General features: G+C 40.6%; 1 protein-coding gene across 3 annotated transcripts in view; it reads left to right on the top strand.

Annotated features, from left to right (window-relative positions):
• Positions 1–21,848, top strand: part of LOC124115886 (fibronectin type 3 and ankyrin repeat domains protein 1-like) — a 135,997-nt gene that overhangs the window by 110,237 nt on the left and 3,912 nt on the right. For 2 of the 3 annotated variants that reach the window (XM_046477049.2, XM_046477057.2), the window contains exons 7-9: positions 3,735–3,949; positions 19,945–20,117; positions 21,488–21,532. In XM_046477049.2, coding sequence (XP_046333005.1) covers positions 3,735–3,949; positions 19,945–20,117; positions 21,488–21,532 — 433 coding nt within the window. Of the gene's footprint in view, positions 1–3,734; positions 3,950–4,755; positions 5,418–19,944; positions 20,118–21,487; positions 21,533–21,848 lie in introns of those variants that run through there. The other variant, XM_046477064.2, reaches the window with a different exon arrangement.

The following is a 21,848-nucleotide window of genomic DNA, read 5'->3' as shown; positions in this document are numbered from 1 at the left end:
AATCCAGAACACCAGCAGATCCCCCTCTTCAACAATTAAGTGACAACCTCTTCAGTCGACTACCACATCTGCCTACCTGCTTGGATCTGGAACCACCATTGTTCTGACAGTCCTCGAACCAACAATCATCTTGAGGACTTTCATTGGCGGCTGAAAAGTAGAATAGCTGAAACATGTCCGAGCATTAAGAGTTCCTGGAGTAAATCAAGAAGGTTGAGGATGCAGGCAGGGTCAAGGAACTTGAGTTGGATCATAGTGCCACATCTTGCCCAAGATCCAGTCTTTCGACAACTGGACCGCATCATGCGACTCAAGAATCACCTCTGCTGTGGAGGGAAAAACTCACTTTAGTTCCTGGATGCTGCTGGTCATCTTCTCGGGCTTATCTTAATTGAACTTCGAAACAATCAAATTAATGAGGAATCTAAATCCAAATCTTCTGCTTAACTCAGGATAGGGAACACTATATTCCTAGACTCTATATCAGTTTGTGTTTTAAATGCCATTTGTTAGTTTTCTGTATGTGTTATTAAAATCTACAATCTATCTACTCTTTTTGTTTTGTATTTTATATACCTGAACCAGTGGATGAGACTTTGGATACACATCCACAAGATCCTGCCATGTTCTTTAAAGGCTATTGGTGAAATGAGATGAATGCCTTTGTGGAGTCTCAAATGCTGGCGTGTTAAGTAGACAAAGTTCTGCACCAGTGTTTTTGTTTTCATTCTGTACCTTCAGTCTTGAAATAAATTGCTATGATCCTGCTCTGTCTGGTGGACACATGCCTATATTAATATTATAACACTAAAATGGTTAAGGTTGTTGTTTGATATATTTTATTTAGGTGACATTTTCAGACATACAATAACAGTCTCAGTCATTAAGAGAACTTGTCCATCTTGACTAAATGTCTGGCAGCAGTCAGGAACTCAAGAGGAGTATTTAGTCCTGCTCAGTACTGGTCATTATGTCTTGACAGCCTCTGGTCAATCTCACTGTAAGCCCTGTAGAGGGGTGGGGGGTGGGGCACCGTGGATCATCTGGGCTAAATTGGACTTGATGACCACCTTTCTGTGATCCGAAGTATTCGACTTTCATGGATTTGCTAGGGTTTGAACCAAGAAACCCATGACATGCGTTTTATGAATCTATACAGTTCCTTCTTCACTTTGAGTCAACTACATAAAACAAAATTCTTACAACATTTCCTACTAAAACCAGGCCTTGAATTATCATGAAAGCATATATAGGATGGTGAGTTTATCTGTTTTACAGTGGAGTCGTTAGTAAACTCCAATGCGTTGACCAGCCTAAATGTGCACAGGGGATCGTAACAGTCCCTGACACTAAACAACATACTCCCTAGCTATTGTTCCCTGCACGTATATACGTAGACCTATCCAGGATGACAGGGAACACACCGAAGCAACAGGAAAGGACTAGCCCATGGAACAAACCAGTTTTGAGAAACAGTTAACCACATCAAATATCCCTTTATTTAATCCCTGAAATATCAATGAATTGGTATTTCTTGGACAAAGTATTGAAGAAGCAGTGAAGACCTAAGAATAACCTGCATTTACTTAACTGAATACCGGTAGTACATATAGCATGGGGACAAAAGTGTTACCAATCTGTGTTATTTTTTGTTTCGTGTAGTAAATATATACATAAAGTATGTCAGTCAGTGTTTCACTGTGATCTTTTTCTTGATATTGAAGAAATGATAACTTCACAACTTAAAAAATAGCCATTATTCATTTCAAGATCAGTGAAAGAATTGTCGATTTCTTTTATTTCTCAAGAGGAAGTGATCAGTGATAAGGTATGTTAAGAGTTTACAAAACTCAGCTAGCCTTTAAAGTGAACTTTATCTCCATGTCAAGAAATATCTCCAAATTGACAACAGCAGGCATATACAGCACTCTCTTCCCAACCATTTCCTGCAAAGTGCTGTTGATCTGTCATATGCTATTTTGTTTGCAACCAGTTTCATGGTCCATGGTTGCATTCAAACTTTTATGCATCAAATAGTTTACACATTTTTTTAATGGATTTTTTAATTCCTATTTTATCAAAATCACAAAAATATGCTAGAAATTGATTGTGTTTATGGAACACTGTCCAACATTTTCTTATACGTATCAGACTTTTCAGTGTAGCATCTCAGAGAGTTGCACCAAGGGCCATAAACAAAACAATCTATTACCAGTTGATTTTATTCTATTTGATAATAAAATCATAAAACTAACCCCCCAAAATTAAGATAGACTTTAACATATGGTCATGGTTTTCTGGATTTGGCGCTGGTGATCTGTTTCAAGACAAGGATGAGCAGCATGTCTTGACATTGTTTGTGTCATAGTTGACTAGTCTCTTCAGTCATGTAGTCGTGACATCTTGTACTTTTCCTACAGTCAAAGCAACGATGGAATATGTAATAGTCCAAATGACAAGGTGTCTAAGCTGATGGCAAGGTGTTTGAAGCTGTTGACAAGGTGTCTAAGCTGTTGACAAGGTGTCTGAAGCTGTTGACAAGGTGTCTGAAGCTGTTGACAAGGGGTCTAAGCTGATGGCAAGGTGTCTGAAGCTGTTGACAAGGTGTCTAAGCTGATGGCAAGGTGTCTAAGCTGTTGACAAGGTGTCTGAAGCTGATGGCAAGGTGTCTGAAGCTGTTGACAAGGGGTCTAAGCTGATGGTAAGGTGTCTGAAGCTGTTGGCAAGGTGTCTGAAGCTGATGGCAAGGTGTCTGAAGCTGTTGACAAGGGGTCTAAGCTGATGGCAAGGTGTCTGAAGCTGTTGACAAGGGGTCTAAGCTGTTGACAAGGTGTCTGAAGCTGATGGCAAGGTGTCTGAAGCTGTTGACAAGGGGTCTAAGCTGATGGCAAGGTGTCTGAAGCTGTTGGCAAGGTGTCTGAAGCTGTTGGCAAGGTGTCTGAAGCTGATGGCAAGGTGTCTGAAGCTGTTGACAAGGGGTATTAGCTGATGGCAAGGCGTCTGAAGCTGTTGACAAGGGGTCTAAGCTGATGGCAAGGTGTCTAAGCTGTTGACAAGGTGTCTGAAGCTGATGGCAAGATGTCTGAAGCTGTTGACAAGGGGTCTAAGCTGATGGCAAGGTGTCTGAAGCTGTTGACAAGGTGTGTAAGTTGATGGCAAGGTGTCTGAAGCTGATGACAAGGTGTCTAAGCTGATGGCAAGGGGTCTAAGCTGATGGCAAGGTGTCTGAAGCTGTTGACAAGGGGTCTAAGCTGATGGCAAGGTGTCTGAAGCTGTTGACAAGGGGTCTAAGCTGATGGCAAGGTGTCTAAAGCTGTTGACAAGATTCTTGTTTGTTGTTAGGATGACCCAATTATGCCCCACACTTGAAACTGTAACACCCCTCATTTGACCCTGTCATGCCCTAGCTTGATCTACAATGCCCTGAAATTGACACAACAATGCCCCTCGTATGACCCAATTGTTCCCTTGTCCCAATAATATCCCAGTCTTGATCATTAATGCCCCTCACTGGACCCTGTAATGCCCTTAATTACAGAACTAGAGTATCTGTACTGAAAGATTGTCAGCTGTATTTAATAAATGGGTAGACTGTTAAGGTATGATTTTTACAAGATCAGAATTTAACTGAAGTTAAAATCAAAAGTCAAAATCAGCAATTTCCTTCAGGTGCAGTAGAAAAATAGTTATGTGTCTATATTGTTAACCAATTTTCTCTTTGTGTTTTTGTTCAGTTTGATGCTGTCATGTTTTACTGGTCAACTGGAGGTGGTGAAACTGCTGCGCAAATACAATGCTCAATATGATGACTTTGACCGTGGAGGGTCTACTGCCCTGCACTGGGCAGCAGATGGTGGCAATGTGAAGCTGATAGACTGGATGATACACAATGGAGCAGACGTCAACATGAGGGATCACCATTCTGGCTGGACACCCTTGCTTAGATGTGGTTTGTATATATATAAAAGTCAAAAATTAATCATGTTTATGTTCCTAGTAAATTAATACAAGCCTAGTCATAACTTGAAGCCATTTGCAATGAGGAATGTGAACAAAATGTTCACAATATATTGAATGCCATTACATACAGTTTACAAACGCGCAGCTTTGTCTGTCATATTGTTTTGGTCATGTAAAGGTATGCATGTAATGAATGTGAAACTTTGCACATAGTGGGGCATACAGCTTGGCTTGTATTTGCATGATCTGTGTATGTAGTGGTCAACATCTCACCAAACATGTCCAATAGTGGGCACCACTGGTATAGTCATCTTAAGCACCACAATTCGCTGTGCTGAGTTGAATCCCTTATGTAGCAAGAATCCTATAATCATGGGTTTGAATCATAGATTTGCTCTGGTTATTATTCTTGGTTTGTCTGCCATAGTTTGTGAGGATACAGATCACATTTATATACCACCAGTCTGTCAAATTTTTGACAGGCCTGAAAGGACATTGTACTTTTTCGACTTTTTGTTTCATATGGTTTGTTACAATAAGGAAGTTCAAGTTTGTTGAAGGCATCAGTATTGGAATTTCATAATGGCTGCTAGGTAGCCTTCTTTGATTACAAAAAAATAAATAAAAACCTTCTTCTCCAAAACTCAAAGGGACACCTGAGGCCTGAAATTTGGTGGGTGAGATGTTCTCCATATGTAGCTTCATATTTGTTTGAGGCATGGTGATTTTGGAAATCAAATATGGTTGCCAGCAGTCATACTGGAAAATCATAATTTGTCTTAAACATCTCTTTAGAAACCACTGGACCAATGGTGCTGAAATTTCACATACTTCTTCCTACCAATGATGACAGCTGTATTTGTTCAAGTGGTTTGAATCCAGTTTTCAACATTCAACATTCCTTTGCTATCAGGGATAATCGGTTTTGACCTTCGCACATTGTGGTCTGACATTGTGATCATGCAGTTCAAAAGTTCTGCCGATAATTCTACCGAAAGGAACAATGACAGGACTTAAACTGTCTTCAACATGTTGCTGGTCATTCAAATGCCCATTCACAACAACCAAATCAGTTTGCCTGTGATGTGTGATACCGCATACCGTTCCCAACGAAGTCACTAGCAACTTTTTCTGCATTCTGAGAATTGTAGGCAAAACCTTGATTCGTCTGCAAACATGGTGTAATGCTATTTGTGCACAATCATTGCGGCCTATGGTAAGCTGTTAGGGCCACACCCTTCATAGAGCTGTTGTTTAAAGATTGATGTTGAATTCATCTTCCTGTTATTGTACAGAATTCTCTATTGATAGCCGGAGCAGATTTTGATCTGTTGCTTAATACAATAAATTTTATGAGATGATCTTGTCTAGGTGTAATTTTTCTAAGACCTGCCACGCTCTGGTCTCATTACAATCTCAATGCAGGTATAATATTGTGTACCACAGTGGAGAAATAACACTTCCTGATTTGCCAAACAATCGGGACACTTAGGTTATTGTTGTTCCACCCTCTATCTATCGTATCCACAATTCGTTATTTTTTCTGTTCGTTGAGATGTTTTTGAATTTTTAAATGTGTACTGGGTTTAATTGCATTAGTGAGTGTCAGTTTCCCTAAAGGTGCTCACACTTTTGCTTCTGTGTGCATGTTCACCACATGCTGTTCATTGTTGATGTGACATTTCATTGTGATTAGATGTTGCGTTCAGATCCACATCAAGCGACTATGCTTGTCGTAAAAGGTGACAAACGGGATCGGGTGGTCAAGCTCGCTGTAAGACTTGGTTGATACATGTCATCGACCCCAATTGCGTGGATCGATGCTCATGATGTCAATCACTGGATTGTCTGGTCCAGACTTGATTATTTTACAGACCACCATCATATAGCTGGAATATTGCTGAGTGCGGCGTTAAACAACAAACTAACAAAACAAACAAACAGATGCGCATGACGGTATGTTAAATGTACACCTCAACAACAGCTACATTTACATCACTGGTTCCCTTAGTTTTTGTCTGTGGTACATTTTAGAAAGTTAATGAACAGATGTTAGACATTAGTCTTTAATGATCTACTTAAGTATTTATTCTACATTTATGTCTGGCAACATCTTGTAGTATGCATGCAGCGAAAGGGGAGAGCTACTCTTGTTGTATATGGGGTAATCTAGAGGAAACATGTACACCAGTTAAACATTATTCAGTTTCAAGTGAGTGAAATGCTCGTTATGGTTGTATTGAAGTAAATTGGAAGGAAATTTGAGTGTAGATGAAAGTGGATGTATATGAGGTCTTCAGCAGTTGGTTGTCCTGATACTGCTCTTACAGATCAACTCTAGTTGACTTCACACTGCAAAGCTGAAGTGATTGGAGGATGTGAGTGGAATGCCTTTGTGAGAACTATTAAGGCGATATTTGCTGGATGTTTTTGCAACCTGGCTATACTCTCACATATGCAACCAAGTTAGCGTGTGGATATTTCTAGGGACAAGCTAGTTAGAAATGCTGTCAGAATGCTTGTTCAGTAAACACGAAGACTCATTACAACAGTTCACTGGGTCCTCTGTAGCACTGTCTACACCTGGTAGTGATTGATAGTTTTAGATATACACTAAATATTTCACATACAGATCGCTGTGAGATATGTTATATTCATGGCAGTAAACTAAGTTCTTACTGTAGATATACACTAGTTTGTTGCTATCAATTGCCTCAAACCATCAGTAGTATAGACATCAGTACAAAGTCATTATTTACATTTCAACAAGTTTGAGTGTGTTCAGACCCACTACACTTGCTATCAAATAGGCACCTTTTGTAGTTTCACACTATTTGAATACAGGTACTCAGACAAGACAAGTTCATTCCATTGTCCAATCAGTAGACATTCGTTTATAAACATATTATCCTTCTCAGTTGGAAATACAACCTATTGTCAGATTGAAGTGAACAACACTTCAGGACAACATATACCTACACATTGTACAGCAGTCGGTTTCTCATGACATCACTTCACAAAATCTAGGACTAAATACATGTTGAACACATAAAGATCAAATGTTTCTGTGTGTCATATAAGGTGCCATGAACATGTAGTGATGACAGATACAATACTTCTGAGTGTCATATAAGGTGCCATGAACATGTAGTGATGACAGATACAATACTTCTGAGTGTCACATCAAGGTACCATGAACATGTAGTGATGACAGATACAATACTTCTGTGTGTCATATAAGGTGACATGAGAATATAGTGATGACAGATACAATACTTCTGTGTGTCACATTAAGGTGCCACGAACATGTAGTGATGACAGATACAATACTTCTGTGTGTCATATAAGGTGCCATGAGAATATAGTGATGACAGATACAATACTTCTGAGTGTCACATCAAGGTGCCATGAACATGTAGTGATGACAGATACAATACTTCTGTGTGTCATATAAGGTGACATGAGAATATAGTGATGACAGATACAATACTTCTGAGTGTCACATCAAGGTGCCATGAGAATGTAGTGATGACAGATACAATACTTCTGTGTGTCATATAAGGTGACATGAGAATATAGTGATGACAGATACAATACTTCTGTGTGTCACATCAAGGTGCCATGAAGATGTAGTGATGACAGATACAATACTTCTGTGTGTCATATAAGGTGACATGAGAATATAGTGATGACAGATACAATACTTCTGTGTGTCACATCAAGGTGGGTGCCATGAACATGTAGTGATGACAGATACAATACTTCTGTGTGTCATATAAGGTGCCTTGAGAATATAGTGATGACAGATACAATACTTCTGTATGTCACATCAAGGTGCCATTAGAATATAGATGACAGATACAATACTTCTGTGTGTCACATCAAGGTGCCATTAGAATAGAGAAGACAGATACAATACTTCTGTGTGTCACATCAAGGTGCCATGAACATGTAGTGATGACAGATACAATACTTCTGTGTGTCATATAAGGTGCCATGAGAATATAGGGATGACAGATACAATACTTCTGTGTGTCATATAAGGTGCCATGAGAATATAGGGATGACAGATACAATACTTCTGTGTGTCACATCAATGTGGGTGCCATGAACATGTAGTGATGTTAGATTCAATACTTCTGAGTGTCACATCAAGGTGCCATGAACATGCAGTGATGACAGATACAATACTTCTGTGTGTCATATAAGGTGACATGAGAATATAGTGATGACAGATACAATACTTCTGTGTGTCACATCAAGGTACCATGAACATGTAGTGATTGTAATGGATCCTGTTTCGTTTACAGATTCGAGTTTTGTATGTATTGTTGATTTGAGATTGCCGGACCAAGTTTTTGTACTGACCGTCACATGGCTGAAGTAAAGTTGGCTCGTATTGAGCTCGAGTTGTGTCATTAATACGAAGGTATTACATGGTGTCAGAAGTCATGGCAGGTCGAATTGACATTCCGCCCATGAATTTCGATGCCGCTAATGTGGCAGAAAGTTGGAAAAAGTGGAAACAGACGATAGAATTGCTGTTCAGTGGACCACTCGCGGCGAAAGATGAAAAGGAAAAGTGTAGCTATTTTCTGTTGTACATTGGTCAGGAGGGCCGAGATGTATTTAATACTTGGACATTGACAAATGAAGAAAAGGATAAATTGCAACTTCTGTACACAAAATTTGAAAACTATTGTATTCCTAAAACGAATGTGACAATCATGCGCTTTCGCTTTAATACACGTGTTCAGGGCCAAAATGAGACAGTGGATTCATATGTGACAGAAATCAAAACCCCCGCGAAAGATTGTGCCTTTGGTGCGATTGCTGATGACATGGTTCGTGATAGAATAGTTTGTGGAACGAGTAACAAACAAGTACAAGAAAGACTGTTACAAGAAGCAGATTTGACAGTAAATAAGGCCCTTGAAATAGCGAGAAGTTTTGAAGTGAGTAAAAAACAGATGAAAGAAATTCAGTCAGAGGCAGTTTGTAGCATTCAGAAGAGAAGTGGTGGTTATACTCATCAGAGAAAGTTAGGGGACAGTAGTCAGAAGCGATCAGCAAGTGCACAGGCTAGTGTGAAAACAAGTAGTGATATGTGTGAAAGATGTGGAAAATCACATTCAAAGAATGACATGTGTCCTGCGAGAAGTGCTGAGTGTTTGAAGTGTCACAAATTTGGACATTATGCATCAGTTTGTAGGTCCAGAACAGTAGCAAGGAATCCACCTAAAACACAGAACTCAAGAGGGTCCGGAAGATGGAAACAAGGTCAAAGCAACCCAAAAGTCCACAGTTTAGAGACTAATGAACTCTTTATTGGGACAATAGAGGATAGAAAGGGTGAAAGTGGTGAAGACTATTCAGAACAATATGCAGAACAATATGCAGATATTCTAGTGAACAAGAAGTTCATAGTTGCTATGAAGATAGATACAGGAGCACAAGTTAATGCTATGTCAGAGAGAGACTTTCTAAAGTCTGCAAGTTTGCAGGTCCTCTTGAGAAACCGGACACAAGGCTTTACGGCTATGGACAGAAGTGGTTGAAAATTGCAGGTATGACTTACCTGGATTGTAGTTACAGAAATGTGTCTGTACGCCTAAAGTTCTATATAGTGCAAGAAAAGGCACCCTCAGTGTTAGGACTTCGAGCCTGTGAGGACTTAAACCTGATAAAAGTCCTGTTGAACATTGAACGCCTGATTACTGATGCAAGTAGTTCTGAGAAAATACTCAGGATGTTTCCAGATATCTTCCAAGGCTTAGGATGTCTTGAAGACAAGTACAGTATTCAGCTTGACCCAGAAGTGAAACCATTAGTACATGCTCCACGAAAAGTTCCGATTGCCCTACATGAGAAAGTTCAAGTGGAACTTCAGCGAATGGAGGACTTGGGAGTGATCATGAAAGTGGAAGAGCCCACTGAGTGGGTAAATTCTATGGTAGTCGTCCCTAAAGCCAGTGGTGAAATTAGGTTGTGCCTTGACCCAGCTGACCTAAATAAGGCGATACAACGTGAGCACTACAGAATGCCCACGATACAAGATGTGACCTCAAAGATTGCTGACCACAAGTACTTCACAGTCCTAGATGCAAAATCGTCATACTGGCAAGTACAACTTGACCACGACTCCTCCATGTTGAGCACGTTCAACACTCCATGTGGTAGATATAGGTTCTTACGTCTTCCATTTGGAATTAAAAGTGCCAGTGAAGTGTTCCAAAAGCGCATGGACAAAATCTTCGAAAAACTGAACTATACTCACCCAATAGTAGATGATATTCTCATCAGTGGCAGAACCATTGAGGAACATAACAAGAACCTCATGGACACTCTTGAGACTGCAAAAGAAAGTGGTATCAAGTTAAATGCAGACAAGACTCAACTGTGTTCGCAGGAAGTGAAATTCTTTGGTGAAATACTTACCTCTGATGGCATGAAACCAGACCCGGATAAAGTTGAAGCAGTACGCACAATGACAACTCCAACAAGCAAGAAGGAGCTTGAAGGTTATCTGGGAATGTTCACTTATCTTGCACAGTATTCCCCTTGTCTTTCTGAGAGAACTCACATCCTGCGTGATCTGATTAAGCAAGACAGTCAGTGGAATTGGACTCCAAACCATGAACAAACGTTCCAAGAGATCAAGGATCTCATCACAAGATCACCAGGTCCTGTTCTGCGATATTTTGATTCCCAGAAAGAAGTCGTTCTGCAAGTGGATGCATCCCAGAATGGTGTTGGGGCTGTTTTGTTACAGGAAGGACACCCTGTAGCATTTGCATCCTAGTCTATGACGTGATGTCAGCGCAATTATGCACAGATAGAAAAGGAGATGATGGCCATAGTATTTGGCTGTGAGAAATTTCATCATTATTTGATGGGTAGAAGATTTGTTGTCATGTCAGATCACAAACCATTGGAGAGCATTTTCATGAAGCCACTCCACGCTGTACCACTACGTCTCCAGAGGATGAGAATCAGACTGCAAAGGTATGATGTTGTCAAGTACATTCCAGGAAAAGACATTCCTGTGGCTGATATGCTGTCCAGACACTTTATAGAAGAAAAGCTGACAGACTTGAACTCTTTTGATGAGGAAGTTAGCGCATATGTTCATATGGTGACAACAGGCTTACCTATTTCAGATAGGAAGATGTCTGAGATAAAATCCGCTACAGTTGAAGATGAACAGCTGCAGGCAGTGATTAGTGCAGTGCAAAATGGTTGGGCAGCTACACACGTAGACTGTTCCGCTCAAGTCAAGGACTTTTGGACATTTCGAGAGGAAATCTCCTGTGTTGATGGAATTGTGTACAAGGGGAGTAAAGTAGTCATTCCCTCGAAACTCAGAGTTGAAATGCTTCAATGCATTCATAGTGGTCATCAAGGCATGACCAAGTCGAAAGAAAGAGCTAGAGAGATTCTCTTTTGGCCGTGTATGAACAAAGATATTGAGAGAACAGTAGAGCAGTGTGCAGTATGTCAAGAGCACAGGAAAAGTCCTTGTAAGGAACCCATGATCTCCAGTGAAGTACCTACCCTCCCGTGGCAAGTAGTAGCCATAGATCTATTCCATATGGATGGAAGAGAGTATTTAGTAGTAGTAGACTACTACAGCAGGTATTTTGAAGTAGCCCTGTTAACCAACACAAAGGCTTCTACAGTCATCACACATATCAAGTCCATCTTTGGACGACATGGCGTGCCTATGCGTGTTGTCTCTGATAATGGGCCACAGTATGCCTGCGCTGAGTTTAAGACCTTTAGTGACAAGTGGAAGTTTGAACACATAACGTCGTCACCACTGTATCCACAGGCCAATGGTCTTGCTGAAAAGACAGTCCAAACTCTCAAACAGCTGTTACGAAAGTCTAGGCAGAGTCATGCAGATCCATATCTAGCAATGTTGGCTTATAGGAATACGCCTATAAATGGACTCGCCTCACCAGCGCAACTGCTGATGGGACGCAGGTTGAGAAGTGACTTACCGGTGCAATATGCAATGCTCAGACCTGAAGTTGTTGACTGTGTTGTAGTGAAACAAGCAATCTCACAGTCACGAGAGACCCAGAAAGTCTACTATGATCAGAGAGCTCATCCAAGACCACCAATACAGGTGAATGACAGTGTGCGATTGAGGCAAGGGAAGGACTGGATCCCAGCTAAAGTTGTGAAATCTGCAAGCACTCCAAGTTCTTTGGTAGTAAGAACTCAAGGTGGCTCAGAGTACTGACGGAACAAGCATGACCTGATTCCAACAAAGGAAAATCTTCCTGACGACTGCAGTATTATCCAAAGTCCTGATGGAACCACTCAAGGAGCAACTAATGCTACTCCAGAGAATGTTCCTGTACAGTCTCCAGACACTCCTCCAGACATGAATGTGTCGCAAAGCCTTGTTCCATCGAGGAACCCCATTGCATTCTCATCCAGTGGTCGACCAATCTTCAGACCACAGCGATTCTCTGAGTGACTCTAAAATTGCAATAATGGTTTTATTTGTGTTAAAGTTATTGTGCTCAGAGAGACAGACATTTCATTTAACAGTGTGACACTTAAAGTAGTGTTATCTTTATTTTTAGCTGATGGAAAAAAGGGGATGTAATGGATCCTGTTTCGTTTACAGATTCGAGTTTTGTATGTATTGTTGATTTGAGATTGCCGGACCAAGTTTTTGTACTGACCGTCACATGGCTGAAGTAAAGTTGGCTCGTATTGAGCTCGAGTTGTGTCATTAATACGAAGGTATTACAGTGATGACAGATACAATACTTCTGTGTGTCATATAAGGTGACATGAGAATATAGTGATGACAGATACAATACTTCTGTGTGTCACATCAAGGTGCCATGAACATGTAGTGATGACAGATACAATACTTCTGTGTGTCATATAAGGTGCCATGAGAATATAGTGATGACAGATACAATACTTCTGTGTGTCACATCAAGGTGCAATGAACATGTAGTGATGACAGATACAATACTTCTGTGTGTCATATAAGGTGACATGAGAATATAGTGATGGCAGATACAATTCTTCTGTGTGTCATATAAAGTGCCATGAGAATATAGTGTTGACAGATACAATACTTCTGAGTGTCACATCAAGGTGCCATGAACATGTAGTGATGACAGATACAATACTTCTGTGTGTCATATAAGGTGACATGAGAATATAGTGATGACAGATACAATACTTCTGTGTGTCACATCAAGGTGCCATGAACATGTAGTGATGACAGATACAATATTTCTGTGTGTCACATCAAGGTGCCATGACAATATAGTGATGACAGATACAATACTTCTGTGTGTCACATCAAGGTGCCATGAACCTATAGTGATGACAGATACAATACTTCTGTGTGTCATATAAGGTGCCATGAGAATATAGTGATGACAGATACAATACTTCTGAGTGTCACATCAAGATGCCATGATAATATTGTGATGACAGATACAATACTTCTGTGTGTCACATCAAGGTGCCATAAACATGTACTGATGACAGATACAATACTTCTGTGTGTCATATAAGGTGACATGAGAATATAGTGATGACAGATACAATACTTCTGAGTGTCACATCAAGGTGCTATGAACATGTAGTGATGACAGATACAATACTTCTGTGTGTCATATAAGGTGCCATGAGAATATAGTGATGACAGATACAATACTTCTGAGTGTCACTTCAAGGTGCCATAAACATGTAGTGATGACAGATACAATACTTCTGTGTGTCATATAAAGTGCCATGAGAATATAGTGATGACAGATACAATACTTCTGTGTGTCACATCAAGGTGCCATGAACATGTAGTGATGACAGATACAATACTTCTGTGTGTCATATAAAGTGCCATGAGAATATAGTGATGACAGATACAATACTTCTGTGTGTCACATCAAGGTGCCATGAAGATGTAGTGATGACAGATACAATACTTCTGTGTGTCACATCAAGGTGCCATGAGAATATAGTGATGACAGATATAATACTTCTGAGTGTCACATCAAGGTGCCATGAACATGTAGTGATGACAGATACAATACTTCTGTGTGTCATATAAAGTGCCATGAGAATATAGTGATGACAGATACAATACTTCTGTGTAACACATCAAGGTGCCATGAAGATGTAGTGATGACAGATACAATACTTCTGTGTGTCACATCAAGGTGCCATGAGAATATAGTGATGACAGATACAATACTTCTGTGTGTCACATCAAGGTGCAATGAACATGTAGTGATGACAGATACAATACTTCTGTGTGTCATATAAAGTGCCATGAGAATATAGTGATGACAGATACAATACTTCTGTGTGTCACATCAAGGTGCCATGAACATGTAGTGATGACAGATACAATACTTCTGTGTGTCACATCAAGGTGCCATGAACATGTAGTGATGACAGATACAATACTTCTGTGTGTCATATAAGGTGCCATGAACATGTAGTGATGACAGATACAATACTCCTGAGTGTCACATCAAGGTGCCATGAACATGTAGTGATGACAGATACAATACTTCTGTGTGTCACATCAAGGTGCCATGAGAATATAGTGATGACAGATACAATACTTCTGTGTGTCACATCAACGTGCCATGAACCTATAGTGATGACAGATACAATACTTCTGTGTGTCATATAAGGTGCCATGAGAATATAGTGATGACAGATACAATACTTCTGAGTGTCACATCAAGATGCCATGATAATATTGTGATGACAGATACAATACTTCTGTGTGTCACATCAAGGTGCCATAAACATGTAGTGATGACAGATACAATACTTCTGTGTGTCATATAAGGTGACATGAGAATATAGTGATGACAGATACAATACTTCTGAGTGTCATATCAAGGTGCTATGAACATGTAGTGATGACAGAAACAATACTTCTGTGTGTCATATAAGGTGCCATGAGAATATAGTGATGACAGATACAATACTTCTGAGTGTCACTTCAAGGTGCCATAAACATGTAGTGATGACAGATACAATACTTCTGTGTGTCATATAAAGTGCCATGAGAATATAGTGATGACAGATACAATACTTCTGTGTGTCACATCAAGGTGCCATGAACATGTAGTGATGACAGATACAATACTTCTGTGTGTCATATAAAGTGCCATGAGAATATAGTGATGACAGATACAATACTTCTGTGTGTCACATCAAGGTGCCATGAACATGTAGTGATGACAGATACAATACTTCTGTGTGTCACATCAAGGTGCCATGAGAATATGGTGATGACAGATACAATACTTCTGTGTGTCACATCAAGGTGCCATGAACATGTAGTGATGACAGATACAATACTTCTGTGTGTCATATAAAGTGCCATGAGAATATAGTGATGACAGATACAATACTTCTGTGTGTCACATCAAGGTGCCATGAAGATGTAGTGATGACAGATACAATACTTCTGTGTGTCACATCAAGGTGCCATGAGAATATAGTGATGACAGATACAATACTTCTGTGTGTCATATAAGGTGCCATGAACATGTAGTGATGACAGATACAATACTTCTGAGTGTCACATCAAGGTGCCATGAACATGTAGTGATGACAGATACAATACTTCTGTGTGTCACATTAAGGTGCCATGAACATGTAGTGATGACAGATACAATACTTCTGAGTGTCACATCAAGGTGCCATGAACATGTAGTGATGACAGATACAATACTTCTGTGTGTCACATCAAGGTGCCATGAGAATATAGTGATGACAGATACAATACTTCTGTGTGTCATATAAGGTGACATGAGAATATGGTGTTGACAGATACAATACTTCTGTGTGTCACATCAAGGTGCCATGAACATGTAGTGATGACAGATACAATACTTCTGTGTGTCACATTAAGGTGCCATGAACATGTAGTGATGACAGATACAATACTTCTGAGTGTCACATCAAGGTGCCATGAACATGTAGTGATGACAGATACAATACTTCTGTGTGTCACATTAAGGTGCCATGAACATGTAGTGATGACAGATACAATACTTCTGAGTGTCACATCAAGGTGCCATGAACATGTAGTGATGACAGATACAATACTTCTGTGTGTCACATCAAGGTGCCATGAGAATGTAGTGATGACAGATACAATACTTCTGTGTGTCACATCAAGGTGACATGAGAATATGGTGATGACAGATACAATACTTCTGTGTGTCACATCAAGGTACCATGAACATGTAGTGATGACAGATACAATACTTCTGTGTGTCACATTAAGGTGCCATGAACATGTAGTGATGACAGATACAATACGTCTGTGTGTCACATCAAGGTGCCATGAACATGTAGTGATGACAGATACAATACTTCTGTGTGTCACATCAACGTGCCATGAGAATATAGTGATGACAGATACAATACTTCTGTGTGTCATATAAAGTGCCATGAGAATATAGTGATGACAGATACAATACTTCTGTGTGTCACATCAAGGTGCCATGAACATGTAGTGATGACAGATACAATACTTCTGTGTGTCATATAAGGTGACATGAGAATATAGTGATGACAGATACAATACTTCTGTGTGTCACATCAAGGTGCCATGAACATGTAGTGATGACAGATACAATACTTCTGTGTGTCACATCAAGGTGCCATGAGAATATAGTGATGACAGATACAATACTTCTGTGTGTCATATAAGGTGCCATGAACATGTAGTGATGACAGATACAATACTTCTGTGTGTCACATTAAGGTGCCATGAACATGTAGTGATGACAGATACAATACTTCTGTGTGTCATATAAGGTGACATGAGAATATAGTGATGACAGATACAATACTTCTGTGTGTCACATTAAGGTGGGTGCCATGAACATGCAGTGATGACAGATACAATACTTCTGTGTGTCATATAAGGTGACATGAGAATATAGTGATGACAGATACAATACTTCTGTGTGTCACATTAAGGTGCCATGAACATGTAGTGATGACAGATACAATACGTCTGTGTGTCACATCAAGGTGCCATGAACATGTAGTGATGACAGATACAATACTTCTGTGTGTCACATCAACGTGCCATGAGAATATAGTGATGACAGATACAATACTTCTGTGTGTCATATAAAGTGCCATGAGAATATAGTGATGACAGATACAATACTTCTGTGTGTCACATCAAGGTGCCATGAACATGTAGTGATGACAGATACAATACTTCTGTGTGTCATATAAAGTGCCATGAGAATATAGTGATGACAGATACAATACTTCTGTGTGTCACATCAAGGTGCCATGAGAATATAGTGATGACAGATACAATACTTCTGTGTGTCATATAAGGTGCCATGAACATGTAGTGATGACAGATACAATACTTATGTGTGTCACATTAAGGTGCCATGAACATGTAGTGATGACAGATACAATACTTCTGTGTGTCATATAAGGTGACATGAGAATATAGTGATGACAGATACAATACTTCTGTGTGTCACATTAAGGTGGGTGCCATGAACATGCAGTGATGACAGATACAATACTTCTGTGTGTCATATAAGGTGACATGAGAATATAGTGATGACAGATACAATACTTCTGTGTGTCATATAAGGTGCCATGAGAATATAGTGATGACAGATACAATACTTCTGTGTGTCACATCAAGGTGGGTGCCATGAACATGTAGCTTCAGCTTGTGTGGGAGGTGGCTCTGATTATGTGGTGCATGTTTCAGCTTGTGTGGGAGGTGGCCTATAGCTATGTCGGTGCATGTTTTAGCTTGTGTGGGAGGTGGCTCTGATTATGTCGGTGCATGTTTCAGCTTGTGTTGGAGGTGACCTATGTTGGTGCATGTTTTAGCTTGTGTGGGAGGTGGCTCTGATTATGTTGGGGCATGTTTCAGTTTGTGTGGGAGGTGGCCTATGTTGGGGCATGATTCAGCTGTGTGGAAGGTGACCTATATTGGTGCATGTTTCAGCTTGTATGGGAGATGGCTCTGATTATGTTGGTGCATGTTTTAGCTTGTGTGGGAGGTGGCCTATGTTGGTGCATGTTTCAGCTTGTGTGGGAGGTGGCTCTGATTATGTTGGTGCATGTTTTAGCTTGTGTGGGAGGTGGCTCTGATTATGTTGGTGCATGTTTTAGCTTGTGTGGGAGGTGGCCTATGTCGGTGCATGTTTCAGCTTGTGTTGGAGGTGACCTATGTTGGTGCATGTTTTAGCTTGTGTGGGAGGTGGCTCTGATTATGTCGGGGCATGTTTCAGCTTGTGTGGGAGGTGGCTCTGATTATGTTTGTGCATGTTTCAGCTTGTGTTGGAGGTGGCCTATGTCGGTGCATGTTTTAGCTTGTGTGGGAGGTGGCTCTGATTATGTTGGTGCATGTTTTAGCTTGTGTGGGAGGTGGCTCTGATTATGTTGGTGCATGTTTTAGCTTGTGTGGGAGGTGGCCTATGTTAGGGCATGTTTCAGCTTGTGTGGGAGGTGGCTCTGATTATGTTGGTGCATGTTTCAGCTTGTGTGGAAGGTGACCTATGTTGGTGCATGTTTCAGCTTGTATGGGCGGCGGCTCTGATTATGTTGGTGCATGTTTTAGCTTGTGTGGGAGGTGGCTCTGATTATGTTGGTGCATGTTTCAGCTTGTGTGGGAGGTGGCTCTGATTATTTTGGTGCATGTTTCAGCTTGTGTTGGAGGTGACTTATGTTGGTGCATGTTTTAGCTTGTGTGGGAGGTGGCTCTGATTATGTTGGTGCATGTTTCAGCTTGTGTGGGAGGTGGCCTATGTTGGGGCATGTTTCAGCTTGTGTGGGAGGTGGCTCTGATTATGTTTGTGCATGTTTCAGCTTGTGTGGGAGGTGGCCTATGTCGGTGCATGTTTTAGCTTGTGTGGGAGGTGGCTCTGATTATGTTGGTGCATGTTTTAGCTTGTGTGGGAGGTGGCTCTGATTATGTTTGTGCATGTTTCAGCTTGTGTGGGAGGTGGCTTTGATTATGTTGGTGCATGTTTTAGCTTGTGTGGGAGGTGGCTCTGATTATGTTGGTGAATGTTTCAGCTTGTGTGGGAGGTGACCTATGTCGGTGCATGTTTTAGCTTGTGTGGGAGGTGGCTCTGATTATGTTGGTGCATGTTTTAGCTTGTGTGGGAGGTGGCTCTGATTATGTTGGTGCATGTTTCAACTTGTGTGGGAGGTGGCCTATGTTGATGCATGTTTTAGCTTGTGTGGGAGGTGGCTGTGATTATGTTGGTGCATGTTTAAGCTTGTGTGGGAGGTGGCCTATGTTGGTGCATGTTTCAGCTTGTGTGGGAGGTGGCTCTGATTATGTTGGTGCATGTTTCAGCTTGTGTGGGAGGTGGCCTATGATGGGGCAAGTTTTAGCTTTTGTGGGAGGTGGCTCTGATTATGTCGGTGCATGTTTCAGCTTGTGTGGGAGGTGTCGTATGTTTGTGCATGTTTCAGCTTGTGTGGGAGGTGGCTCTGATTATGTTGGTGCTTGTTTCAGCTTGTGTGGGAGGTGGCCTATGTTGGGGCATGTTTCAGCTTGTGTGGGAGGTGGCTCTGATTATGTTGGTGCATGTTTAAGCTTGTGTGGGAGGTGGCCTATGTTGGTGCATGTTTCAGCTTGTGTGGGAGGTGGCTCTGATTATGTTGGTGCATGTTTCAGCTTGTGTGGGAGGTGGCTCTGATTATGTTGGTGCATGTTTCAGCTTGTGTGGGAGGTGGCCTATGATAGGGCAAGTTTCAGCTTGTGTGGGAGGTGTCGTATATTGGTGCATGTTTCAGCTTGCATGGGGGTCGGCTCTGATTATGTTTTTTTTAATGTGTTAGCTTGTGTGGGAGGTGGCTCTGATAATGTTGGAACATGTTTCAGCTTGTGTGGGAGGATGCTCTGATTATGTTTGTGCATGTTTCAGCTTTTGTGGGAGGTGGCTCTGATTATGTTGGTACATGTTTCAGCTTCTGTGGGAGGTAACAGGGACGTGGCTCTGTCTCTCCTGATGAATGGTGCGGAAATCAATGCCCAAGACAATGATGGCAAGACAGCACTTATGATAGGGATTATCAATGGCCATCAAAACCTGGTGGAACTCCTTCTTCAAAGAAGAGCAGATATCACAGTGAAAAATGAGGTACATAGCATATTGATCTTAATGATTTGTTTGTCGTTTAAGCAGCAGTTAAGCAATGTTTCAGCTTTATTATGGAGGCATTTAGATAACTGATATCAGCTAAACATTCCAGTGGTTAGGGGCGGCCGGGTAGCCTAGTGGTTAAAGCGTTCGAATCCCACTCACTCACTCACTCACTCACTCACTCACTCACTCACTCACTCACTCACTCACTCACTCACTCACTCACTCACTCACTCACTCACTCACTCACTCACTCACTCACTCACTCCAGTGGTTAATATTATGAGCCAAATGTCACTGGCATCTAATGACCCAAGTGGTACATGGTAACCTTCCACAGCAAGCAGTAGAGTGTTGGGGAACTATGCTCACTCAGATCCTCATAGGAGTTTCATAAATGCAGTAACTATTTGTCTATCTTATTGGCACCTGTAGGTATTTCAGGGCAGAATAGATAACAGTTGCCATGCTTGTCACACTACCTGATTAACACTATAATCCTTTTGTTACAGTGTGTGACCCTGTTGATTGTGTGGCCTCATTTCCCAATGGCATAGATAATGCTCATGCTATAACCCATTGGTTTGCCTGTCCCAGACTCATTTTAAGGTTGCAGTGTTAGACCTGAATACTTCTGACTGCCTTAAAACAACATTCACACACTCAATCTTTTCATTAGCATGCAAGTAGGATTACATTGCTCTTGATCCTCACTAAACAACTGTGAGATTGATAATTACAGTGAATGAGAACAAGACAAGATAGTGTGACAGTATTTGGTGAAATGAAAGATGGGTTTACTGTGGCAGACCATCACCATCCTCACATACATCACCACATTATCATGTGCTGCATTTAGCCAGAAAGGAGAAAACAGTATTTAACTTGCTCTGACATTATGTTGAAGGTTAGATGATATGTTTTTAGATTGAGAGAGGCACTGTTATGATCTTTATTTGGTGGTCCCAGGGGAAAATCATGTGCTTGTACAATGATCATACTTGATGCTATTCTTGGAAACATTGAGTAATATTGCAGGGTTTAGCTTCAAATTTACACTGTTACCATATACTACAAATACTACAAGCTGTGCTGGGCATTGAGTGAATATTTCAAATATGCCTGTCCTGCTTTCAGAGTTACCTTTATGTTTGTTGGCAGCTTGTGTGAAATCTCAAATAATAATTGTTATTTTATTCTTAGTATAAAACAGTCTTTCATTTATATTTTACATAAATCCCATTTTCTTTATTAATGATATTGGTATACAGCCCTCCATTATTAAAATTGTGCAAAATAGTGTGACAACCCTTATGGTTGCTTGTTGATATGGTGACAATGGGTGATGATTAATCTGTTTGTTTTAGTATGGGAAGACAGCAGTAGAAATGGCACACTCCATGGATAGACGGGTAAGTCTTGTTTAGCCTTCATTTGCAGACTATTAGTAATAATACAGCCAACCAGTTGTGTCCTGTGAAAACAAAACATTGATAAACTATACTACTAGAAAAGGTGAAGGACTACTGGACTCCTTCACATTACTATAGTTCATCTGTCATGGCAGAAACCTTTGTTCAGTTGTATATTTCTAAATCAGAGAAGCCAAGTGCTTATAAAGTGTTAGACCATCCTTCTGTTATCAGACATTGTAAGTGATGAAGGATCCTTCATGATAGACCATCCTTCTGTTATCAGACATTGCATGTGATGAAGGATCCTTCATGA

The sequence above is a fragment of the Haliotis rufescens genome, unplaced genomic scaffold, assembly GCF_023055435.1.
Source record: "Haliotis rufescens isolate VD_foot unplaced genomic scaffold, xgHalRufe1.0.p SCAF_12, whole genome shotgun sequence".
In the NCBI taxonomy this organism is placed as follows: Eukaryota; Metazoa; Mollusca; class Gastropoda; order Lepetellida; family Haliotidae; genus Haliotis; species Haliotis rufescens.
The sequence above is the reverse complement of the archived record's forward strand: the minus strand, read 5'-3'. Positions and strand labels throughout refer to the sequence as shown.